Raw genomic sequence first — 25,473 nt, 5'->3', positions numbered from 1 at the left:
AATGGGCAAATTTGCCGAGTCGAACTCGACTATATTTTTTCGGCCAAGGTTGGACTCGGGTTGTTTTTAACCGACTCCGCAGCCCTGGCGCTTGTGTGCATTTTTATTACACGCCCATGAGTGCAAAGAAATAATTTATCTATAATCGTTCAAAAAAAAATCGTTTGGTTTTTTGCAAAAGTCAAGATCGTAAAAACCCTCTTGATATCATAGCGAAGTTAAAAACTACTTTATTACGAGAGTATCCAATATAAAGAGACACTCATATTGTACGTTTGCGTTTCTAACGGCAAAACCGCCAAAATAAAAACAGCCACCGTTGAATAGTTTCGGGTTCTAAAGACGACGAGACAGCGCGTCGTATATTTGTCCCTAGTCTTTGTGAAGAATCACGTTTCAGCTCTTCTTTGTCCAAACCTTCCGACGGTTGGTGGGACGCGTTGCTACAAACCAAGCGTTACCAAGCGTTGGACGAAAAAATCGCAGCGCCAACTTGCTCGTATCTCACCTTCTCAGTTAAATTATTTTTAAACAGTAGCGTTTCTAACCGCCAAAATAAAAACAGCCACCGTTGAATAGTTTCGGGTTCTAAAGACGGCGAGACAGCGCGTCGTATATTTGTCCCCAGTCATTGTGAAGAATCACGTTTCAGCTCTTCTTTGTCCAAATCTTCCGACGGTTGGTGGGACGCGTTGCTACAAACCAAGCGTTACCAAGCGTTGAACGGAAAATTCGCAGCGCCAATCTTGCTCGTATCTCACCTTCTCAGTTAAATTGGCTTCTAAGTGATTTAATTAGGTTCAGTGACGACTTACAAGCCATATACATCAAAGCTTGGATGTGAATTTCCATTCTTGCGCACCATTTTACAGGATACAATCTTACAGTCGACCAATATTTACATTCGCTAAATCAGACCTTTTACTTGCGGTGTTACATTTCACCTATTGAATAAAGAAATGTTAAAACGACCAAAATAACAATGTTGTACAACAACCACAACCCTAAACCTTTTAAAGAAAGTCAGGTGGTGTATAGTGAGTGAGGTCCGACACCTCTATTCTTGGCTCTGTATGATAATGTCGATATTGCTTTAGCGCACTTTATTTTCTAGACTTTCTTGTGCTTTATACTTTGTTTCCTCAAACAAGGTTTTTAGCAACATATTTAAGTAAGGCACAGTTGTCATCTAATTCTCAACTAATATGTTTTCCTTTTTTTCAGACAAGCCTGTTTATGTTAGATAAAAACCTGTTCAACGATCAACCAATAAAACACTAGCACCAAAATGGAAAATCAAGTAAGTTTTTTCGTACTAAATAACAAAATCGTGCGGTGTTTTTTCCCTTTAAACAATCTGTCCTTTATACGTGACCCTTATAGCATCCCTACTTTTGAGGTTTAAAAATACGAAAAATTGGTGAATCGAGGATTGAGTTTAAAGTGAAAGTGTGTGTTCCACTTCCGACATCATTATCTAGTATTGTCTTGTTTCCAATTTACGCAAACTCTAGATTCAAGAACAAACGGGAATCCAAAGTTTTTTTTTGTGGGTCCGTGAAAGTTTTTCAATTTGCAGCAACGTTAACGAAAGTCCGAATGATTTTTACCAGGTTATAGTATAGAGTGCTTTGCTTTGCCACTCTATTTATCTTTAGATAAAACATTGTAAAATTTACACTTGGTAGGAAATACATATTTCAGTAAAATACGGAGAACTATGTCTGCGCGGAAAAGAAAGTTAGCTTCATAGTCACAATATTTTTTAGTATTTTTAAATGTTTTGTTGTATTTTATATTTTCGGTTTTATGACTTTTTGTTATTTTGTAAAATTTGTGAGGACAAAAAACAGTTATCTTGTAATGTTGTTATTAGAGTTGTTTCTTTTCGTGTTGAACAAATATATATTTGGATGTTGAATCACAAATACACTTAAGTTTAACAGCATCAACGTTTTTGCCACAGAATCCACCTGGAAACAGCCAGCCAATCAATGCCGAGCATGTAAATATCGGTGACATACAGAATCGTGGTCCAATACATCAAGTTATCGTTCAAGGCAACTTTATTGACGCTCGAAACCAACCAAGACCGGATGTGGCTCATGACTCAGCAGAGCCCTCATCTAACAGTGGTTAGTGATAACGTTTACTCATAACAGTGAGACACAAACATGCAGAAATGTAAAATTCTTAAACGTCACTTTATTAAACTATTAACCATAATCACACAATTGTAGCACTAACATTAAGTCAATCAAAATAAACGATAATATATAGAATGCTATACAATGCTATATTCATTCGAATTAAGGTAAGCATATGGGACCACTGGTTTCTAAATATATATATATATGTATATATATAGAATGCTACATGAATTTCCAATGGCTGATTGTATTTCACGATTAAGCAAATTGTTTATGTTTTATCTACGAGAACAAACTGTTACTTATTAATTTGTATTAAGCAGCATTTTTGTAGGATATGTTTATATAGCACAAATCAGTACCTAGAATCAAAGCGTGCCCAAATTGCATTTTGAACTAAAGTTACAAAATAACAAGTTAAATTTGGGTAGTAAGACAAGTTATTACTTACTAACTTTTAATACTTTAACAAGGGGACGTGCGTGGTTTAATATCAATAATAATCTGTAGACCAAACGTCAATAAATCGGTAAAAATTGACACTTTCTCTGTTTCTCATATTGTGACTCCTGAACCCGTGCTCCGCAAAATGTTTTACATTCGTGGGTGTAAATACTTCATCTTTACAATTTGCAATGCCTCATCGGTTCCTAACTTGCTATTGCAAAATAGTTAAACAAGTTGAGATTTTGGTATTTTTATACACAGCTTGTAATAACACCCTAAGTCATTTTATCATATCGTCATAGCTATTTAAGAGTTGGACTGTTAAGCTGGACACAGATGAAGGTAACCGTTAGTGCAAACCAAGTAGCCCGCCTTCAGTCTTTTGTTAGGGTTCTGCTGTTTGCTAAGGTTTAAAGTTTGGTAATTTGATGCGCTATAAAGTTAACGTTTCGCTTAAGGTCGGAGAGGACCTCCTTAACGTCACATATGGCTTTAACGCACGCCTTTATAAGCCGCTTATTACCGAGACAGCCCACACTAAATGAAAGACAGATTAAAAGTCAAAGCCATCCTTAAAGTAAAAATGTGGATATAAAAGTAACCAAATTTAATAATATTAATATTACTCAGAAGCATCATGGCAAGAAAAGTCTCAGGAAGCAGCTGACAAGGTCATCGGAACTCTACCAAGCAACCCAGTTCCTCTTGACATCATTCGGGATTCGCAAGCACCATTGGAGGAGTTTGGTTTAAAAGGATTGAAGCAACTCAGAGAAAAACAGGTCAACTCAACCATGCTTAAACTCAACCAACTATTTCCTGCTGCAAAACAAGAAGCAACCGATGAAGCCAAAAGTAAGAACTTTAGAAATAAAGCAGCATATGACGATTACGTGGAGAGGCATGGCAATGTGGTCGGTATGACTGGAATAGCTGGAATTGGAAAAACTACTGCTACTATACAGACACTATCGGAGCTTGCAGATGAATTACCAGCAGATCAAAAGGGATATTGGCTTTTCAAATACTTGAAGACTTTAGATCTTAATAAAAAAATGGGCGTTTTGGAATTGCTGTCGTCCGACCCAAACAGGAAACACACAAAGGAAATAGATGATCAAATACTGGAAAGACTTTCAAAATCCAACAAGCTGTTTATCTTCCTGGATGGTTTGGACGAACCTAGGTTCAAGGACCTTGATTTGGATGCTCCAGTGATCGGATTGTACGATCGCGCAACGCCAGTTGTTATTTTGCAAAACCTACTTCGTGGCGACATTCTTCCAAATGCTCACAAGCTGCTTACTTCACGACCGGGAGCTTTTCTTAAGCTACACCCAAGCTGCAAGCCCCACTTTGTAGTCAAGGTAATCGGCTTCAACGAAAGCTCTCAAGATTTGTATTTCCGACAAATTTGCCCAGAGAAAGAAGAATATGAGAAGGTCACCAAGTCACTTGGGCAAAACCCACATGCAAAGGCTTTGTGCTTTCTTCCTATGTTTGCAAAAACCGTCGCTCCTTACATCATAAAGCATGGCACTAAAGATGGCAATTTTACGCTCACAGATGTGTTTGCGGCTTTTGTGGCTGATTGCATTCGCTCGCCTAAGTTTAAGGAACATCCAAGAATTTTGCGCAAACTTTCAGACTTGGCTTTACACGGAATGCTCAACGACAAGATCATGTTCGACGAAGAAGACTTTGATGAAGTCGGACTTAATTCTGAAGGAATGGAGGACTTTCTTAACATGCAAGTTTTCTCTAGCGACCTCAACCTTCGTATACTGGAAGGGGATAAAGTATTCTTCTTTATTCATTTGCTGTGGCAAGAATTTTTCACATCACTCAAGCTGTTGTTCGATACAGACCTGGCTACATTTTCTGGGCTGCTACAAAGCATGGAAAGTAATACGTGGGAAATGGTTCTTCGGTTTCTTTTCGGGTTGCTAAATACGGGACTCCACCTTAAGCTAAAGCCTATTTTTAAAATCTCTTCCACCGATGTTGCCAGCAAGAAACGTTTACTGAAAGGACTGATTGATTCGCTTGGATCTCAACTTTTATCAAACGATGGCGAAAGCTTTAACTCCAATTTGTTTAAGCTTTGCAGTTTGGCGCAGGAATCAAACGATGAAGAAATTACCGCGAAAGTGGCCGAAACCCTCCCTGTAGAGTTTCGTATAACGGGTGGAACGATCCTTCCCAGTGAAGTGTCAAGTCTCTGTCACGTGCTTCGAGCAACACAAAGGGAGCTGATCATCAGCATTGACTCAGTCACATTTACCGGCAACGGTTTAGAAATGTTGATGGAGACAATGGCGAGAACCAAACACAAGGTTTGTGAAGTTTTACGATTTCTAGTCGTTTTAATTTTTATTCACCATTTTCAAATAAATGCAACAAAGCAGCGGTAAACGCTAAACGAACCCTGCACCGTTTTGAAGCCACACAACATTTAACTTTCTGAAGCAGGAGTCGGTAACCTTTTCTAGTCGCGGACCTGACCCAAATTTAAAAAGGGCTCGGCGAGCCGTAATAAATATAAACTTAAAATTTTCGTAAAATGTTGAGTTTTGAGCGTTTCATTATAATAACTGTTAATCAGTGGCGACCTAGTTTTTTTTTAGTTGAAAATCAGCTTTTATCTAACACTAGACGAAATACCCGGCGTTTCCCAGGTTAAATAGAATATTTTCCAGTTAATCTTACTGGTTAAAAAATAATTACATCTACAATAACCATCATAATGTACGAAGTCTACCTGAATTTAATCTGGTTAAACAAAATGAAACAATCCATCATACTTTGGCTCTTTATTACTATTGCACATTACGTTGTACCATGTTAAACTGACAGCCTCATGTTATAGCCTATAATTATGGAATCAGAAAATAACCCGAAAGTTGTGTTACGGATAGCGTGTAAAGTTCTTAAGAGGCATAAATAATGCAAACATATTTTTGTAATGCCATAACAAATTTGCTTATGCCTAAACGTTTGTACTGCGTGTCACTAAATAGAAAATTCAAATCATGTCATATCGTATGTCTAAAATCATTTAACCTAATGCTTTTCCACAGTCAGAGTAACACCCCACACCCTGTGTGAAAGCGGTATTAATAGAATGTCGTGTTTAATTATGTGACTTATCTGCGTGGCTCTAAAGATCTAATTCTTTGTCTCCGTAATTTCCCAATACTTTTTTAATTTGTTTAACACAATCTAAAGACTAAAAATTAACATAGGCCTGTAACCTAAAAAGCAGTATCTAAAATTTTGTGTCTGAAATAGGTCACTAAAGAAAAGTCGCGAACGCGCTGTGGCCGTATAATTACTAATTCACGTGTTACCAGCATTGTATAAGCTGGCTGAAGCCGTATATTATAGCCGATAATTACAAATAAATTGCGGTATTTACAACAAACAAATTGCAACGTTGTGTGTTTTTTTAAATGGAGCTACTAAACACGACTCGCATATTTTACCTAACGAAAACCCGTGACATATATCGATGGCAAATCGCTTAAAAAGTAGTAGCAGCAATTATTCAAATTGGCGAAATTCAAGCAAATACGTAAAACCCATACTGCATCCAACGAAAGAAAATCCTCTTTTTAAAGTAAATTTGCTTAAAGTTCAAACCGCTACAATAAACGCGATATAAACTTTGCCACATGAAACTTTATTTTTACCAAGGCAATTTACTTCACGCAGGTTATTGCTTTATAAATGTGTGAAAAGGTTTAACCCGTTTCGTCATACGGTTTTGCAAATCGCACGCCCGCTCTTTCAAGTTAACATGCAACGAATGTTGTGTGATGTTTTTGGAATGGTATAAAAATTGCTCACCCGTGACCGGTTCGCGACGGCGTTCGCTTGAGATGCGAGACTTTCTCTCATAGAAAGAAACAAATTTTTTTCTGTCTGGGAGCACACGAGTTTCTTTCTATTTTACCGACTTGCTCGGCGACTCGCTTAAGAGGAGCAATAGGAGCCATACGTTTCTCTGTCTGTTTCCCTAAAACGCGAACATGCTGACCAACAAACTTTTCCATTTTATATATTAGATTTGAAAAAATGACGGTAAAGCGTTTGCGCCAAGCGCGAAGAAAAGCTATTGTGCAAATATTTGATGTTCCCCGGGGGTAGCGAAAGGACGTGAGGTTCATCGAGTGCGCTGCCGCCGATAAATATAGTCTAATCATAACCAACAATAAAAGTGAAAAAAAAGATATGCGGAAAATTTAATCGTTAATCTATGATGTAAATTGAATAGGATATGATGTAATTTAAATAGAACCGTTAAAATGTCGATATAGTTTATTTTTATATTTAAACCACACAAGAACTATAGTGTGCAGCACCATAAAATACAATCAGACATACTAAGATAGCGTAACGTTCATTGTTGATAGTACTAGTTTATGTACTTCGCATTTTGGCCCAAAAAAATGCGCAAAAAGTGCGCAAAATTTTTACATTTATGTAGTTAAAATAGACAACAAATTCTGGCAACGGCCTTTTGCCAAGTTGTAAAAGAGGTTGAGGGTCGGATGAATTATATTGGCGGGGTTGCCGACCCCTGCTCTTAAAAGGTACTTTAAACTTCTATCACCGCATGATGACAGTAGAGTGTCCCCGAGTTTTTTGACATTAGTGGACAACTTGTTTTTTCAGAACGGTTTGATTTCCTGTTGTTCACCGAGAATTGATGGCACACATATTGCTGTATCGTCGGCAAAAAATATTCATGGTCTGATGTTATGACGTTTAAATGGCGTTGTTATGCCGAAAAACAGACCGCCATTGCTCGCCTCTGAGATTAAACCGTTAAAATTAAACAAATTACCAACGCGGTTTGTACAACTTTGTTGCGTAATAACATGCGCGACTTTAATTGAGTCTATTTAGCTAAAAACTCAAAACGCATTTTTTTTTTATACACTAATATTTTTCGGTTTTATTTTCTGATATAACCCTCTTAATTGGCGCGACAAATTACGTTTTTCAGTTTGTTATTGAACATTAGTGTTTGGGATGTTATACTCCGCACTCCCCAAACTCTTCGTAGTCACTGTCTTCCCTACAGCGTTAAACGCTTCCACCTCCAGCAAGTATTTAAGTTTTTTAATTCAGTATCCAGATTTTGTTATTTCGTTGATGATACTAACTGGAAACGTTTTAACGCGAGTTTCATGTTTAATGAGGAGATAATTAATTTACAAATGAAAAAGCAAAGTTTTGAATAAAAGAAAGTTCAAGCAAGCGAATTTTAGGATTAATAACTGCAGTTCGAGATTAAAACTGTTCGTATCTCATGCCTTAACAATTTGCGTACTCCACAGCCGAGTAACTAGAATTTTAGTAAAATTGTTTCAGGCGCATAAATATTATGGCATTTTAACTTTAGAAGCGACTCAATTAATTACAGTTTACAATAAAACGTTATATTGACCCGCATTTTTGCTTCGGCGGCTTTGCTTACACTTTTTAAACAACGTCATTGACTAAAGGTAGCCAACAATGGCGGGCGAGGCAAACTGATCGGCGCATAAGTTTGAGAACCTCATCTATCTGGGACAGCGCACAGTTCAACCTATCTTGTTGTTATTTTGTAGATGGAGTTGCTAAGTGTGAAGACAACTGGATCACGTGACTTCACTGCCTTGTCCACCTGCGTCCATAAGATAAACCGCCTTGGGTTGTACAATATGGGCGATCTGTCCGGTTTCGGGGTTCTTACTGAAGCAATCGCACGCAGAGAAACACCTGTAAGTTAACTTACGTGCAACAATTGGCATGGTTATGTCATAATGGTCAATATTGTGATGGGGCGGGCGCGATTCTCCAACCACACTATCGACAGTCAAGCTGATAGGGGAAGTCCCATGGGTAAAACGGGGACGCATGAAACTGATAAGGGGCATCCCCGTGGGTCCATTGCACAGGGGAAAGTCCCACCAAGCATGGGTAGCTGGGGCAAGTGCCTCGGAACCAGGATAGTTTAGTAATTCAAACTTAAATAACTTCTTTAACAAGTTGCGCGACAAACTGCGACTTAAACGTATTACACTTTGTTAATGCACATTAGTGTTTGGGATGTTATCCTCTGCAACCCCCGACCCCTCGCAGTCACTGTCTCCCCTAAAATGTTAAACGTTTCCACCCACTTTTAACTTTTTAGCAAGTATCTAATTTTTTTAATTTAGTATCCAGATTTTATTATTTCGTTGATGATACTAACTGAAAACGTTTTAACGCGAGTTTCGTGTTTATAGGAGGATTATTAACAACAAATAAAAAGCAAAGTTTTGAATAAAAGAAAGTTCAAGCAAGCGAATTTTAGGATCAATAACTAAAGTTTGAGTTTAAAACTGTTCGCATCTCACGCCTGAACAATGTGCGTACTTTATAGCTGAGTTAATAGGAAGTTTAGTAAAACTGTTTCTAAGTGCAACATTTTAGCTCTACAAATGACTAAATTAATTACAGTTTACAATAAAACGTCATATTAACCCGCATTTTTTCTTCAGCGACTTTGCTTACACTTTTTAAACCACGTCATTGACTAAAGGTAGCCAACAATGGCGGGCGAGGCAAACTGATCGGCGTATAAGTTTGAGAACCTTATCTATCTGGGACAGCGCTCAGTGCAACATATCTTGTTGTTATTTTGTAGATGGATGAAGTACGTGCGGACACAACTGGATCACGTGACTTCGTTGCCTTGTCCACCTGCGTCCATAAGATAAACCGCCTGGTGTTGTTCGATACGAGCGATCTGTCCGGTTTCGAGGTTCTTACTGAAGCAATCGCACGCAGAGAAACACCTGTGAGTTAACTTACGTGCAACAACTGACATGGTTATGTCCTAATGGTTATTATTGTGATGGGGAGGGCGCGATTGTCCAATCACACTATCGACAGTAAAGCTGATAGGGGAAGCCCCTGGGTGAAACGGGGACGCATGAAACTGATAAGGGGTATCCCCATGGGTCAACCATTGCACGGGGAAAAGTCTCACCAAACATGGGTAGCTGGGGCAAGTGCCTCGGAACCAGGATAGTTTAGTAATTCAAACTTAAATAACTTCTTTAACAAGTTGCGCGACAAACTGCGACTTAAACGTATTACACTTTGTTAATGCACATTAGTGTTTGGGATGTTATCCTCTGCAACCCCCGACCCCTCGCAGTCACTGTCTCCCCTAAAATGTTAAACGTTTCCACCCACTTTTAACTTTTTAGCAAGTATCTAATTTTTTTAATTTAGTATCCAGATTTTATTATTTCGTTGATGATACTAACTGAAAACGTTTTAACGCGAGTTTCGTGTTTATAGGAGGATTATTAACAACAAATAAAAAGCAAAGTTTTGAATAAAAGAAAGTTCAAGCAAGCGAATTTTAGGATCAATAACTAACGTTTGAGTTTAAAACTGTTCGCATCTCACGCCTGAACAATGTGCGTACTTTATAGCTGAGTTAATAGGAAGTTTAGTAAAACTGTTTCTAAGTGCAACATTTTAGCTCTACAAATGACTAAATTAATTACAGTTTACAATAAAACGTCATATTAACCCGCATTTTTTCTTCAGCGACTTTGCTTACACTTTTTAAACCACGTCATTGACTAAAGGTAGCCAACAATGGCGGGCGAGGCAAACTGATCGGCGCATAAGTTTGAGAACCTCATCTATCTGGGACAGCGCTCAGTGCAACATATCTTGTTGTTATTTTGTAGATGGATGAATTAAGTGTGATTACAACTGGATCACGTGACTTCACTGCCTTGTCCACCTGCGTCCATAAGATAAACCGCCTGCGGTTGATCAATACGAGCGATCTGTCCGGTTTCGAGGTTCTTACTGAAGCAATCGCACGCAGAGAAACACCTGTAAGTTAACTTACGTAAAACAATTGACATGGTTTTGTCACAATGGTCATTATTGCGATGGGGCGGGCGCGATTCTCCAACCACACGATCGACAGTCAAGCTGATAGGGAAAGTACCCTGGGTGAAACGGGGACGCATGAAACTGATAAGGGGTATCCCCATGGGTCAACCATTGCACAGGGAAAAGTCTCACCAATCATGGGTAGCTGGGTCAAGTGCCTCGGAACCAGGCTGGTTTAGTAGTTCAAACTTAAATAACTTTAATCAATTGCACGACAAATTAAGATGTTTATTACCGTTTTATATTTTGTTAATGCACATTTGTTTGGGATGTTTGGGAACACTCCGCAACCCCCGACCCCTTCGTAGTCACTGTCGCCCCTAAAGCGTAAAACGTCTCCACCCACTTTTGGATTTTCTAACAAATGGATAAGTTTTTAATTCACTATCCAGATTTTATTATTTTGTTAAAGATACTAATTGGAAACGTTTAAACGCAAGTTTCGTGTTTAATGAGGGATAATTTTTTGTACCAATAAAAAAGCAATTTTTTATAAATAAAAAAACACAATAGAAGCAAGCGAATGTCAGGTTCAATAAACCACAGTTCGAGTTTTAAAACTGTAATTAGGAATTTTAGTAAAATTGTTTTAAACGCATAAATATATGGCATTTTAACTTTTACAACGACTCAATTAAGTATACAGTTTGAAATAAAACGTTATAAGAGCGGAAAGAATGAAGAAAGAAGGAAGCGAGATTCTTCTATTTGAAAGAAACCCCTGGAAGTCTTACGTGCAACAAGTGACAATTACATGGTTTGTAATTGCCGCAATTATAATTCGCCTAATTGTTAAGTCTATTGACTTTCAACTTAATTTCATCAAATAAATTAATTTTGTTTCTCCGTCATTCAGCGAATATGATGATTTGTGTCCAGTAAGTTTACGAAGCCATGAAAGATGCATACACGTTTACTTGTCAATTCAACTGAATAAAAACGACATTTTTGGAAAGACATTTTGTGACGTTTTATGCAGATTTCACATTCCGTTACATAAAACTCGATATTTAAACACGGTTCAAAAATCCGGAAAATCAATTTTTGTGAAATGGCTGAACTGAATTATGAAATTTTTTGGAAAATTTACTAACTCCGATTATAAATATTATTGATGAATCACGTGTCGTGTACGTTTGATGTGTTTATGTTTTTTTAGCAATTGGTCGCGCAAATATTTATCGAGTAGAAACTAAATTCAACTTTTACGACGTTTTCCGGTTTACAATCAATTCGACCTCTGTCTGTATTTAGAAGTTTAAATAGGTTTTATCAGTAAGTTTGAAACTTTCGTTAACAAAGCAAACTATATTTTGTGTAGATGGAAGAATTATTCGTGCACAAGTTGGAGTCACGTGAGTTGAGTTGCCTGGCAACAAGTGCAAGCAACATCAACAAGCTGACGTTGTCGAACTGCGACACTGCTGGGTCAAATCTGCAACCTCTAACTGACGCCATCTCAAGCAGAAAGCATCCTGTATGTTTGTGTTAGTTGTAATAAGTAAATACGTTAGCATTAACCGCACATGCATGAGTGTCTGCATATATTAGGGGGATGGGGGGGCAAAAAATATTTTTACGGACCATTTATATTAAACATACCGAGACATGTAGGTTTATCCTAAATACATCAGTGAAAATATAATACACGCTTCCATACAACTCGCCAATTACATACTTTCATAAAAAGTTGCTTGACTGGACGTTTGTCATTCAATTAAAAAACGTCTTTGAAGGATGAAGTCGCCACTTGTTTGCAAAAAAATACCCTCTATGTTTTTGTCTCGATAATAATTCCAACTGTGCTAACAGCCTTGTGCATATTGATAAATGTTTAAAAAGATCTGCAAACAAACACTTTAAAACGTCAGCCGAAGAGGGTTTGGAGCCCGGGACAAGCACATGGGACATTTACTTGGAAGCAATCTGTAAACCACAAACGTTCCAAAAAATGTTCATTTAGTTCGTTACACCCTATTTTGCGCGTTCAATGTTCACAATTAGGCTTATTTGCACCAATATCTGGATATTTTGTGCAAATGTTTGTAACACGACAAATAAGAAAAATTCAGTTTCGACAGCGGCTTTTGCTTTCACACAGACAATGCTATATTCATTAAACACATTCGGTAGTGGCATGTTTTTCAGGCAAAGTTGACTTATTTCAGTACTTCAGTATTAAGACAATAATGCAAATTTCTCGCATATTAATATTCTACCTAGGAAATTTAATTTTGCGTCATAGACACAACAGTTTCTTGTTTATTCCATAATGCTCCAGATGTCCTACTTTAACACAAACAATGGGGTAGACCAGTGGTTCCTAACCCGGCGCCAAGCAATTATTAGGGGGCGCAAACACTACTGTAATGTTTCACTTTTTGTAGTGATTTTAGTGGTTTCGGTTCGTGTTTATTCTGTTTTTAAGATGTCTTTTTATTTACATTAAAATTACACGTGTGTAGTTAAGTAACTGAAAAGATAATTCATGGTTTTGGAAACTTTCTTGAATTTTAGACTAATTGCTACTTTTTACGACCGATTTGGATTATGTTTAGTTACTAACTCTCTTTTTTTTCAACTTTATTTAAAACTGCATATTTTCTGCAAATTATCTACAGTTTTAGCTTTGTCAAAAATTCCCTGTGATTAGCCTATCACTGCATGTTTTCTGTCTAACACATATTTATTTTCTCAAATACACATATTATCGAACGATAACGGCCCTATTCAAATACAGTTTGGCTGAGTTGCAGATAAACGATAAATGTTATTCACCTATCGAACAATATTTGTTCATATTTTAATATAATAGCACCTCAGCAACTGGGGGATGCAATTGTTTTGAGCGAATCTATAATGTTTTTTGTGTTGTGTGTCGTCACACCTTTCGAAACATGATTTACGCAATAGTTAATTTTTGCGCTGCAGGCGACATTGTTACGTGGTTTCTACGGAGCCTTGTTACTGCTGTGGAGTCAATGCCCTCACAAAACAATTGTTAAAATCAGCTTGATAAACTCATTTTTTTGCGATTCGCGCCACAAACAGTAGATACTTTAGTTTTTTCAAATTGTTTCACTGATATGTAATTCAAAAATACCGAATAGTTTTTCGTAGGGGGAAGCAAGGCAAAAGGGAATGACCAAAATCGCCTTTATATTGTTTAAGTTGCCCAAACTTGTATTTTGGGGTGTGCGATGGGACGCACGACGCAATTTGATTAAAGTGGGCTAACCTAGAAACATAATTAGATTCGTGCGGAACGATAAAAAAAATTCCATTTACTTGATCAAAATATACAGTTTGTTGGGGGGGAGGGCATAGCAACGTATTATACCTGGCAAAAAAAAACTTTGCGTTAAAGACACAACAGTTTCTTGTTTATCCCATACTATTCCCGATGTTGAGGGGGCAAATGCTCCCCTTTGCAGGCACTTATGGTCCAGGATTAGCAGACGACACCTTGGATGTTATGGAAGCTAATAGAGGGGAGATACGTAACAATTGGAACTTCTTGTCATTGTAGATGGAATTGTTGGCACTGTGTGGAAGCAAAATGGATTCACGTGGTTTGAGTTTCCTGGCAACAAGTGTACACAACATCAACCAGCTGGAATTGGGTGGATGCGAAATCGCTGGTTCTGATCTGCAACCTCTAACTGACGCCATATCACGAATGGATCGACCTGTAAGTGCGTGTTGTTGAAATAAAGTGTGTGTTGAATATTGGAATGACATTGAAGTGGATAAACCAGGCAACAGCATTGCGTGTAAACTTTGGTAGCTGAACCACTGTCTGGCGAACGAAAGATTTTTGGTAAACGTATTTTTTATGTCACCATTACTAAGTAATTACTGGCAGGGGGAATGCGGATTTTTGCATAAGGACGCATGAAAAAATTGCAGGTATGATGTCACAATGGTACGTCAAATCGTGACGTCACAAGTAACGGACATAGCGTTACGTCAAAACGTGACTATTTTTTATTTTATCAAGACGGAAAAACACTCGCGTGTAGAGTGAAAAAATGCCTTTGTAAAGTATAAGTTTCCTAAACTTTAATTTTCAAGGGTGCGATAAGACGCACGGCCCCCATGGATAAACCGGTTTTCAAGTGAGCTAAGACACCCAGAAACATAGCTTTGATACGCGGATATTCCGAAATACTTTTGCATTCACTTAGTTACATTAGGAATAAATATGGTTTATGGGAGCCATGGCCACGTGCCCTGTCGCATGGATCCACCCCTGATTACTGGCCTCTAAACCTGATTACTGGCCCCTCTGGCCCTGGCCTGGGTACATTTATTCTGATAGCATTTCTTCTCAATAGACCATTATTAACTGGACATCCTTTTTGTTTGTGTTTACTTATGAGAATTAATTACGAACTAACACTTGAATTACAATTACTAGTTTTTTTAAACATTTTCCTGTTGAAGTAATTGCACCCGAAAAGTGCCTACGTTCCCTCATACTTTTATATTTCCGCAATTCTGGAGCGACATTTAGTGATTTTTTGGCATTTCCTTTAGCGCTGATCTTGCACAGCTCAGTTGCTAGAGTGATTGTCACGGTATGGCCGTGGTCATTAGTTCGAATCTCACCGCAGGTAATTTTTACTTGCCTTGCTTGCACGGACATTCTTGCAAGACCAATCGAATACGTTTAGACATTCTCAATAAATAACATCAAGCGGTGGTTGTTATTTCAAACTGTAGGCCTAGGTAATGGAGATAATCAGTGCATCCTACTTAGACTACAATTCAAATTGTTTGCCCGAAATTGATACAATAACATTTTAAAGTTAGACCGCAATGTTATTGTTATTAGATTGGCAATTTTCATTTAATGACAGTTCAATTCGTATAGCTTTGTGTGTCGCCAAGTGAATGGATAAGAAATACGAATAAAGTTAAGCAGGCGGGTTTACGTTAAAATACAAACGCCGGGCTCTTTCTGCATTTTATTTCTGTGATTTTGCAAAACCTAGGTAGAAATAATTAACCCCCTATTGTTCATTTTTTGAAAACTCGTACACGGAAGTAATGACCTGGGGCCTGGCTTATTTTAGTGATTTAGCGAAAAATAACAATTCATTTAATAATTTTAAGTTGCTAGAGTTCACTAAAACGTCCCATAAAATTATTTTGTCCATCATTGCCCCAATAGGTAATGTATAACCCAGAGTTGTTACCTGACCTATTGATCGGAGGAAAGCGAGTCTTTGCGATTTTACGTATTTGTTGCCTGACCTATTGTACAACCTTAGTATGCGGCCTGCGAAATTGTTTGTTTTTGCTTTGTTGTGGCCCTTGCACATTTTAATTTGTACAGGCCTGGTTTAAACTCATCTTCCTTGTACAATTACACTGTGCCCATCAAGTTTCGAGTTTTTTGGATTTTGCATTTTAAACGTGTTGCTCTGTAAAAAACAACACAAAGGCTAGATAATTAGTTATGCGAAAGTTAAGCAGAGCATTTAACACTATAGGTTGTTTAAAGTGAAATATTAATATAGCTCCAATATTTTGAAATAAGTTTACTGCTTCAACCTTAATTTCCCTTAAGTTAAGCTCTCTGAATTTAATTTCTCTACTACAGTTAACATTTTAAAAAATTACTCTTGATCAAGTGCATTATAGGCGATGGTAAATCCTAGCACACCCAAATATAATTAAATTAATGCGGTTCAAGTCACCAGTTCTATATTCGCAGATGTTGTGTGGGTTTATAGAGTAGGCAAGTCTACCAATTTATTATTGTCACAGTTGGAGAAACTAAATCTAAGTTACAACAAGCTGGATTCACGTGGTTTGAGTTGCCTGGCAACAAGTGTACACAACATCAACCAGCTGCAATTCGAGCATTGCAAAATCGCTGGCTCCGATCTGCAACCTCTAACTGACGCCATATCACGAATGGATCGACCTGTAAGTGTGTGTTGAATATTGATATAACATTGAAGTGGACAAACAACACAACAGCATTACGTATAAGATTTGCTAACTCAGCCACTGTCTGGTGTACAAAAAAACTTTCCGTAAATGGAATTTGATGATTTTTTTTGAAGTAATTACTGGCGGGGCGAATGCGGATTTTTGTTTGAGGGCGCATAAAAAATTGCAGGTATGATGTCACAAGTTACGTCTAAACGTGACGTCACAAGTAACGGACATAGCGCTACGTCAAAACGTGACTATTTTTTATATTATAAAGACGGAAAAGCACTCGCGTGCCGCGTGAAAAAATGTCTTTGTAAAGTTTCACTTTCCCAAACTTTAATTTTCGAGTGTGTGATAAGACGCACGGCGCCCATAGATAACCGGTTTTCAAGTGGGCTAAGACATACTAGAAACATAACTTAAATTCGCGGGTATTGCGAAATAATTTTGTATTCACTTAGTTACAAAAGGGATAATACAGCTACGTTCCCCCGCCCATGAATCCACCCCTGGTGAATTGCCTTTAAATGGCCCTGGCCTGGGTACATTTATTCTGATAGCACTTCTTCTCAATTGACAATTATAAACTGAACACCCTTTTTATTTGTGCTTACCTATATGAGAATATTTTACCAACCAACACTTGAATTACGATTATTACTTTGTAACAACATTTTTCTGTTGAAGTAATTGCAACCCGAAAAGCGCCTACGTTCCCTCATACTTCTATATCTCCGCAATTCTGGAGCGACATTTAGTGGTTGTTTGCTGCATGGCTGATCTTGCATAGCTCAGTTGCTTGAGTGACTGTCCCGGTATGGCCGAGGTCATTAGTTCGAATCTCACCGCAGGCAATTTTTACTTGCCTTGCTTGCACGGAAATCCTTACAAGACCAACCGAATATGTTTAGACATTCTCAATAAATAACATTAAGCGGTGGTTGTTATGTCAAACTGTAGGCCTAGGTCGTGGAGATATTCAGTGCATCCTACTTAGACAGCAATTCAAATTGTTTGCCCGAAATTGATACAACAACATTTTAAAGTTAGACCGCAATAATTTTCATCTAATGCCAGTTTAATTCGTATAGCTTCAGTCTATCTCCAAGTGAATGGATAAGATAGATTTAGGCGAGAGGGTTTACGTTAAAATACGAACGCCGGGTTCTTTCTGCATTTTATTTCTGTGATTTTGCAAAACCTAGGTAGAAATAAATATGAATATAATTTACCAACCCACACTTGAATTACGAATATTATTTTGTAACAACATTTTCCTGTTGAAGTAATTTCACCCCGAAAAGCGCCTACGTTCCCTCATATTTTTATATTTCCGCAATTCTGGAGCGACATTCAGTGTTTTTTTGGCATTTCCTTTAGCGCTGATCTTGCGTAGCTCGGTTGCTTGAGTGACGTTCCCGGTATGGCCGAGGTCATTAGTTCGAATCTCACCGCAGGCAATTTTTACTTACCTTGCTTGCACGGACATCCTTGCAAGACCAACCGAATATGTTTAGACCTTCTCAATAAATACCATTAAGCGGTTGTTGTTTTCATCAGCCGGTAGGCCTCTAGGTCGTGGAGATATTTTTTTTGTGCATTCAGTGCAGTATCATACTTAGACTACAAATCTTTTTCTTAGATTACAATTTAAACTGTTTGCCCAAAAATGATGCAATAATATTTTAAAGTTAGACCGCAATGTTATTGTTAATAGATTTGCAATTTTCATTTAATGCCAGTTTAATTCGTATAGCTTCAGTCTATCGCCAAGTTGATAAGAAATACGAATAAAGTTAAGCGAGAGGGTTTACGTTAAAATACGAACGCCGGGTTCTTTCTGCATTTAATTTCTGTGATTTTGCAAAACCTAGGTAGAAATAATTAACCTGTTGTGCATTTTTTGAAAACTCGTACACGGAAGTAATGACCTGGGGCCTGGTTTATTTTAGTGATTTAGCGAAAAATAACAATTCATTTAATAATTTTAAGTTGCTAGAGTTCACTTAAACGTCCCATAAAATTATTTTGTTCATCATTGCCCTAATAGGTAATATATATCCCAGAGTTGTCACCTGACCTATTGTTCGGAGGAAAGCGAGTCTTTGTGATTTTACGTATTTGTTGCCTGACCTATTATGCAACCTTAGTATGCGGCCTGCGAAATTGTTTGTTTTTGCTTGTCGTGGCCCTTGCACCATTTTAATTTGCACAGGCCTGGTTTAAACTCATCTTCCTTGTACAATTACGCTGTGCCCATCAAGTTTCGAGTTTTTTGGATTTGGCATTTTAAACGAATTGCTCTGTAAAAAACAACACAAAGGCTAGATAGTTATTTATGCGAAAGTTAAGCAGAGTATTTAACACTATAGGTTGTTTAAAGCGAGATATTAATATAGCTCTTATATTTTAAAATAAGTTTACTGCTTCAACCTTAATTTCCCTTAAGTTAAGCTCTCTGAAATTTAATTTCTCTTCTACAGTAAATATTTACAAAAATTAATCTTGATCAAGTGCATTATAGGCGATGGTCAATCCTAGCACACCCAAATATAATTCAATTAATGCGGTTCGAGTCACCAGTTCTATATTCGCAGATGTTGTGTGAGTTTATAGAGTAGGCAAATCTACCAATTTCTTATTGTCACAGTTGGAGAAACTGAATATAAGGATCAACAAGCTGGATTCACGTGGTTTGAGTTGCCTGGCATCAAGTGTACACAAAATCAACCAGCTGGAATTACAGGTTTGCAAAATCGCTGGTTCCGATCTGCAACCTCTAACTGACGCCATTTCACGAATGGATCGACCTGTAAGTGTGTGTTGTTGGAATGAAGGGTGTGTTGAATATTGGAATTGCATTGAGGAGGATAAACCAGGCAACAGCATTGCGTGTAACATTTGGCAACTCAGCCACTGTCTGGCGTACGAATATGTTTAGACCTTCTAAATTAACTAAATAACATTAGGCGGTATAGTTTTTTTAGCCGTCAGGCCTTAAGTCGTGGAGATATTTATTTTCGTGCATTCAGTGTATCTTGCTTAGACTATATTGCACTTAATTTGGCCGAAATGGATGCAATAACATTTTAAAGTTACACCGCAATATTAACGCTATTAGATTTGCAATTTTTGTTTAATGCTATAGTTCAATTTGTATAGCTTCGTCTATCGCCAAGTGAATGGATAAGAATTAAGAAAGGATTTAAGCGGAAGATTTCTACCTTAAAATACGAACGCCGGGTCACAGCATTGTGTATAAGATTTGGTAACTCAGACACTATATCTGGTGCACAAAAGATTTCTGGTAAACGGAATTTTTATATCACCATTGCTAAGGAATTACTAGGATGGAAGAATGCGGATTTTTGTTTATGGGCGCATGAACATATTGCAGGTATATGATGTCACAATATTACGTAAATCATGACGTCACAAGTAACGGACATATCGTTACGTCAAAACGTGACTATTTTTTATATTGTGAAGACGGAAAAACACTTGCGTGTAGTGTGAAAAAAATGCCTTTGTAACGTTTAAGTTTCCCAAACTTAAATTTGCGATAAGACGCACGGCGCCCATGGATAAACCGGTTTTGAAATGGGTTAAAACATACCAGAAACATAACTTAGATTCGCGGGTATTCCGAAATACTTTTGCATTCACTTAGTTACAAAAGGAATGAATGATACAGCTACGTTCCCTCTCCCATGGATCCACCCCAGGTGAATGGCGTTTAAATGGCCCTGACCTGGGTACATTTATTCTGATAGAACTTATTCTCAATGGACCATTATTAACTGGACATCCTTTTTGTTTGTGTTTACTTATGAGAATTAATTACGAACCAACACTTAAATTACAATTACTAGTTTTTTAAACATTTTCCTGTTGAAGTAATTGCACTCCGAAAAGCGCCTACCTTCCCTCATACTTTTATATTTCCGCATTTCAGTAGCGACATTTGGTGTTTTTTTAGCATTTCCTTTAGCGCTGATCTTGTATAGCTCAATTTTTTTGTCCCAGTATGGCCGAGGTCATTATTTCCAATCTTAATGCAGGTAATTTTTACTTGCCTTGCATCATGGAAGTCCTTGTAAGACCAACCGAATATGTTTAGGGCGGTAGCTGTTTTTCAGCCGGTAGGCCTAGTTTATGGTGATATGTGTTTTCGTGCACTCATATGTGTTTTCGTGCAGCATCCTACTTAGACTGCAATTCAATTTATTTGCCCAAAATTGATGCAATAACATTTTAAAGCTACATCGCAATATTAACGTTATTAGATTTGCAATTTTCATTTAATGCTAGTTAAATTCGTATAGCTTCGTCTGTCGCCAAGTGAATGGATAAAAAATACGAATAAATTTAGGCGGGATGGTTTAGGTTAAAATGGAAAAGCTGGGTCCTTTGTGCATGTTATTAGTGCGATTTTGCAAAAGATGTGTAGAATTAATTAAGCGGGTGTAGAATACGCGTAGTTGGAAGTAATAACCCAGGGCCTGTTTTTTTCGACGCAGGTTACTTTTACGCAAATTGTGGATTTAATGAAAAATAACAAAATATCCAATTACCAGGCATTGGGTCATTTTCATCTGGTATAGTTTACCAAAACGTCACATAAAATTTTTTTGTCCACCATCGCCCCAATACAACGTATACATCCCAGAGTTTTTTCCTGACCTATTACCAATAGCAGTTTTTTTTGGTGCAAGTTGCGAATATGCATTGTTTAATTTGGTAGAACCTGTATGCCTAACACGTGCTTGTGTTTAACATTATGTTGTGCTTATGTAGATGGAGAAGTTGGAGCTGAGCCTCAACAAGTTGGGATCGCAAGAACTCGCTTTCCTCCGAACTTGTGCCCACAATGTACAAGAGCTGAAGTTAGAAGGATGCGGCATCGGTTATAATGATGTGGATTTTCTGCGCAAGGTAGGCACTCAGAATTTGGGAATATGTTGCCGGGGCAACGTTTCGACACTAGTGACGTCAGTGCTTAGACGTGTGACGTCATGATGCTTCCCATTGCATCGAATGTACAAGTTTAAATGAGGACATATGTCGATATTTGCAAAATACCCATCTCCAGCTTGATGGTAGTTAGTGGCGTTCACACGAATAATAAGTAAGGAGCTTGGAGGTCTGACCTTTTTGCGATCGAATGCATTCGCTTGTTTCTCGCTGAGATCAAGTTTGCTTGGATCTGTCCAGGCCCGACTGAAGTAAGAAGCAGAACTAAAAGCAAGAAAAGCTAAACACAAAGTTTCTGGTTCAGAAGAAAACAGCCTGACTTGACTCGTGCGAGTAACGAGTAGAGCGAGTTGCGCAATAACGAATCCGCGAGTAATCGGTTAATTATAATTACGTCTTCATTGTATAATGCCGTTTAATCAATTTTTATATCGTGGCAAATGCGTTTTAAAGAGGCGCATGTTCAAAGTTCAAATGTGATAATTTATTTTTTAGTCTGACGGTAACCTAATGTTGTTACACTGATACGCGTATATCCGCTATAGTAAGTTTTACTTTTATAGATAACTGACCAAACGAACAATGCAAGTACTCAATGTACCGAGGTAATCACAACTTTTTTGCGCATTGACATATCCTGAATTTTTGTCGCCAAAAGAAACTCTCAAGTAGTTTGTTAAGCACTTAAACAGAACACAGATTGTGTTTTACAGTCTCCACTACGTCCTTATATTTTATACTTTCGAAGTAGTAATTTTTGTAAACGATTATAATCGATTCACGTCTTAACAAATTTGCCTTCACAGCTATATCAAGAAAAGCAAGCCACCGGTAAAGCGAAATCAAAACTGGAACCAGAAGCAAGTCAAAGCCAAGAAACCTACAGTGAACAAGATTTGGACGATGGGACGGATCATGTAAGAACATTTTAACGTTAAATGACCAATACATGATTCTAACTGGACATACAAATGTTGTGTGAACACAAGAAACCCCAGTTATAGTGGCAAACAATAGCAAAAAATAAATATACTCAGTGTAACTATCTTTACGTTTTAGTGATCATGTAAATTTGAACTCTTGTGTAAGCCAGTTTGCCGACAAACAATTTTCTCTTTTAATAGCATTTTTATACACAAGGTGTGAATCTATTTCTTTAATTTATCAAAAATAGAGTTTTAAACTATTTGGCGGTAAATATTGTATTTGTTTATAGCTGGCGTGTGTTGTGACAAAATCGTTTTATAAAGACAAAGTAATGACTCCATTCCAATTCTTACAATAAAATATAAATGGATAACTGACTGAAAATTGATAAACTTCAACAGGGATCAACACAGAGGTCAAAACAAGGATCAACACAGGGGTCAAAACAAGGATCAACACAGGGGTCAGCGCAGAGGTTAAAACAAGGATCAACACAGGGGTCAGCGCAGAGGTTAAAACAAGGATCAACACAGGGGTCATCGCAGATGTCAACACAGGGGTCAGCGCAAAGGACAAAAAAGAGGTCAGCAGAGGACTCAAAAGAAGAAAGGGAAGAAAAGAAAGCCCGTAACTGACTTACAAAAATTCTTGGAACTCTAACTTCATTTCACATTAACTGTAACTGAGTTATTTTAAATCCAACAAAACTGTTTGGATTGCAGCTAGGGTATCACCGTTTCAAAGCGTCCATATTTTCTTACACCGGTTTTAATTCTATGACTATTGGAATTTTTGTGAAACAGCGCGTTCAACTTATTTATCGTTCTAAATCAAGTTTGAAATTTTTCTTTCGAAAATGCTATAAGTATTTTCCCAAAGCCTCCCTGTTCTTGAGATATAGCTTCTGATTTTTACCATTGTTGCTTGTTGTGTATCAAAACTGACTTGTTTATTAAAATTGTTTGCGCCATGGCCGCAAATTCAGTTACCACGCACATAGATATAAAATGGTATTTAGTTGTGCTCACCTCTCTAGCTCCCCTATATCTGTAGTCAACCTTCATTTAAAGGGCAACTTCGTCTCATTTACATCTAACTGAAACCTACTCAGTCATAACGCCTAATTGACTGTTTTAATCAAAAAAAACAAATGCTTAAGCTCAATAGAAACTTACTTTCGGACGTAAAACGATCGCAATAAACACTGGTATAATAATTACATAATATTTTCAACACCAGAATAAAGCATTCCGAATGATAATCTGAAAATCGCTCCGTTATAAGGCTAAATTGCAACACTAATATACACCACTAGTTATTTTACTAATGGGCACAAGAGCACAGATATGAGAGATCTGTTGTTACCGACCAGCTCTACTGGAGTGGTTCTTAACCGTCGGTTAACTATGTTTTCCACTAGGTATATCAACCCTGTGAAAGCCTACTGCTTGGAAATCATTATTGACTTGCCTAGTTGTCTCAGTAAATAATTGTGCCTTCGAAATTGTAATTACCGGTCCTTCAAAAAAAAGATTTTACTATTTTAAGTCCTCCAGTTACATTAAGAGCCACCATCAGTTAAGGTTAAGAGCCACCACTCTATAGTGCAGTGTTTCTCAAACTTTTAAAGTTTGCGAAACACTTCAAATCAAAACCAAACATCGCGGCACACTTTTTACGAAACAACATTTTGTTACTTGACAACCTCTTTTCATACACGACAAAACAATAGGTAAATATTAATCAAGACAATAGGTAAAAACACATAAATTTTCGTCTGCTGCACATTCAATTTGTTAAATTGTTTTGCTTGAAACACGATGCATCGATGACCTGACCAATCAGTACCACTAACTTTTTAATTAATAATTGTTTCCACTAACTTTTTAATTAATAATGATCTGTTTAGCTTGTCTTAAATAGGTTCTCGCGCGTGCACACATAAAACTATTTTCATTTAATGCATTGCTGCATTTTTAAGTCTTGATTTTTCGATGAAAGGTAATATTTGCTTTTCACGAAGTGATGTTTTATATTTGCATTTCCAGTTATGCCCTCATTGCGTCTTATTAATAATTTTGCTTTAGAACCGATCTCGTCGTTCTTGCTTTTTTAATTATGAAATACAAACATCAAATGTGTTACACTTTTTCCGAGCAAATAAATCGTGGTGGATTGTTTGAATAGTTTCAGGCTTTACATGAAAACCCAACCTGAAATGCTGGTTGTTAGAAAATCTACTCGTTTTGAAATTACGAAATGATGTGGCAGACCTAAGTTAAGCTACTGTCGTCAGCCATTTATAATAATCCACATTAAACTTGGGCCTCTATACTTTACACGTGGTTTTATAGGGAACTAACGTTCTGACTTACGCATATTAAATGCAAGATTTTATGCAAAGCATGTTCAAGAACCACAATTAAAAGGCGAATCTCTGCAATGTTATTCGTGTCACAAATAACTGCGAACACACACAAAAATCATCAGTTTGCCTTTCCACGAGACAAACTTGCCCTACTGTATGCACGTTGAAGAACTGCTCAAAAGTTGCCAGGCCTCAGAACGACAACATTTGTATATAAAACTTATAAGTACAACATTAGAGCCACAGAACGACAACATTTGTATATAAAACTTATAAGTACAACATTAGAGCCACAGAACGACAACACTTGCGCATAAAAACCTATATTACTACGACATTTTTTTATACAGAAGTACAACATTAGAACCATAGAACGACAACACTTGCGTATTTTAGACCGTGGTGTGTTTTCTAGGCATTAAAGAAATATGAACGCATTCACTTAAAATATATATAATAAAAAAAAAGCTTAAATACCTTATCAAAGTAGACTTGCAGCTTTTATCCGCAGCAAGTTTATCACAGAGGTAAACTTCAACACAACAAGCTCAACTGATGATCAAATACTTTTCTCGTGTGATTGCTTACGGTTCATTCTGCACTAAACTGATTGCGTTTGCTTCGGCGCCTTTAATTCGTTTTGCTCAACACAAATCGGCCAGTTTAAATGGCCGCTCCAAAGTAGCCGGCTCCCTTTTCATC

The 25,473-nt window shown here is 37.4% G+C and overlaps 1 protein-coding gene across 4 annotated transcripts in view; it reads left to right on the top strand.

Moving 5' to 3' along the window:
- Nucleotides 1–25,473, top strand: part of LOC146137288 (NACHT, LRR and PYD domains-containing protein 12-like) — a 176,930-nt gene that overhangs the window by 3,662 nt on the left and 147,795 nt on the right. Inside the window, exons 2-13 of one of the 4 annotated variants that reach the window (XM_083394123.1) lie at nt 1,225–1,300; nt 1,967–2,135; nt 3,228–4,933; nt 8,216–8,368; nt 9,277–9,429; nt 10,340–10,492; nt 11,875–12,030; nt 14,083–14,244; nt 16,329–16,490; nt 19,153–19,248; nt 21,300–21,437; nt 22,283–22,393. In XM_083394123.1, coding sequence (XP_083250249.1) covers nt 1,289–1,300; nt 1,967–2,135; nt 3,228–4,933; nt 8,216–8,368; nt 9,277–9,429; nt 10,340–10,492; nt 11,875–12,030; nt 14,083–14,244; nt 16,329–16,490; nt 19,153–19,248; nt 21,300–21,437; nt 22,283–22,393 — 3,171 coding nt within the window. In that variant the 5' untranslated portion in view covers nt 1,225–1,288. Of the gene's footprint in view, nt 1–1,224; nt 1,301–1,966; nt 2,136–3,227; nt 4,934–8,215; nt 8,369–9,276; nt 9,430–10,339; nt 10,493–11,874; nt 12,031–14,082; nt 14,245–16,328; nt 16,491–19,152; nt 19,315–21,299; nt 21,438–22,282; nt 22,394–25,473 lie in introns of all 4 variants that reach the window. The other 3 variants (XM_083394122.1, XM_083394124.1, XM_083394125.1) reach the window with 3 other exon arrangements.

Source organism: Ascidiella aspersa, chromosome 7 (assembly GCF_963924565.1).
Source record: "Ascidiella aspersa chromosome 7, kaAscAspe10.2, whole genome shotgun sequence".
NCBI classification, from domain to species: Eukaryota; Metazoa; Chordata; class Ascidiacea; order Phlebobranchia; family Ascidiidae; genus Ascidiella; species Ascidiella aspersa.
Note: the sequence above shows the minus strand (reverse complement) of the source record. Positions and strands in the feature narration are given on the sequence as shown.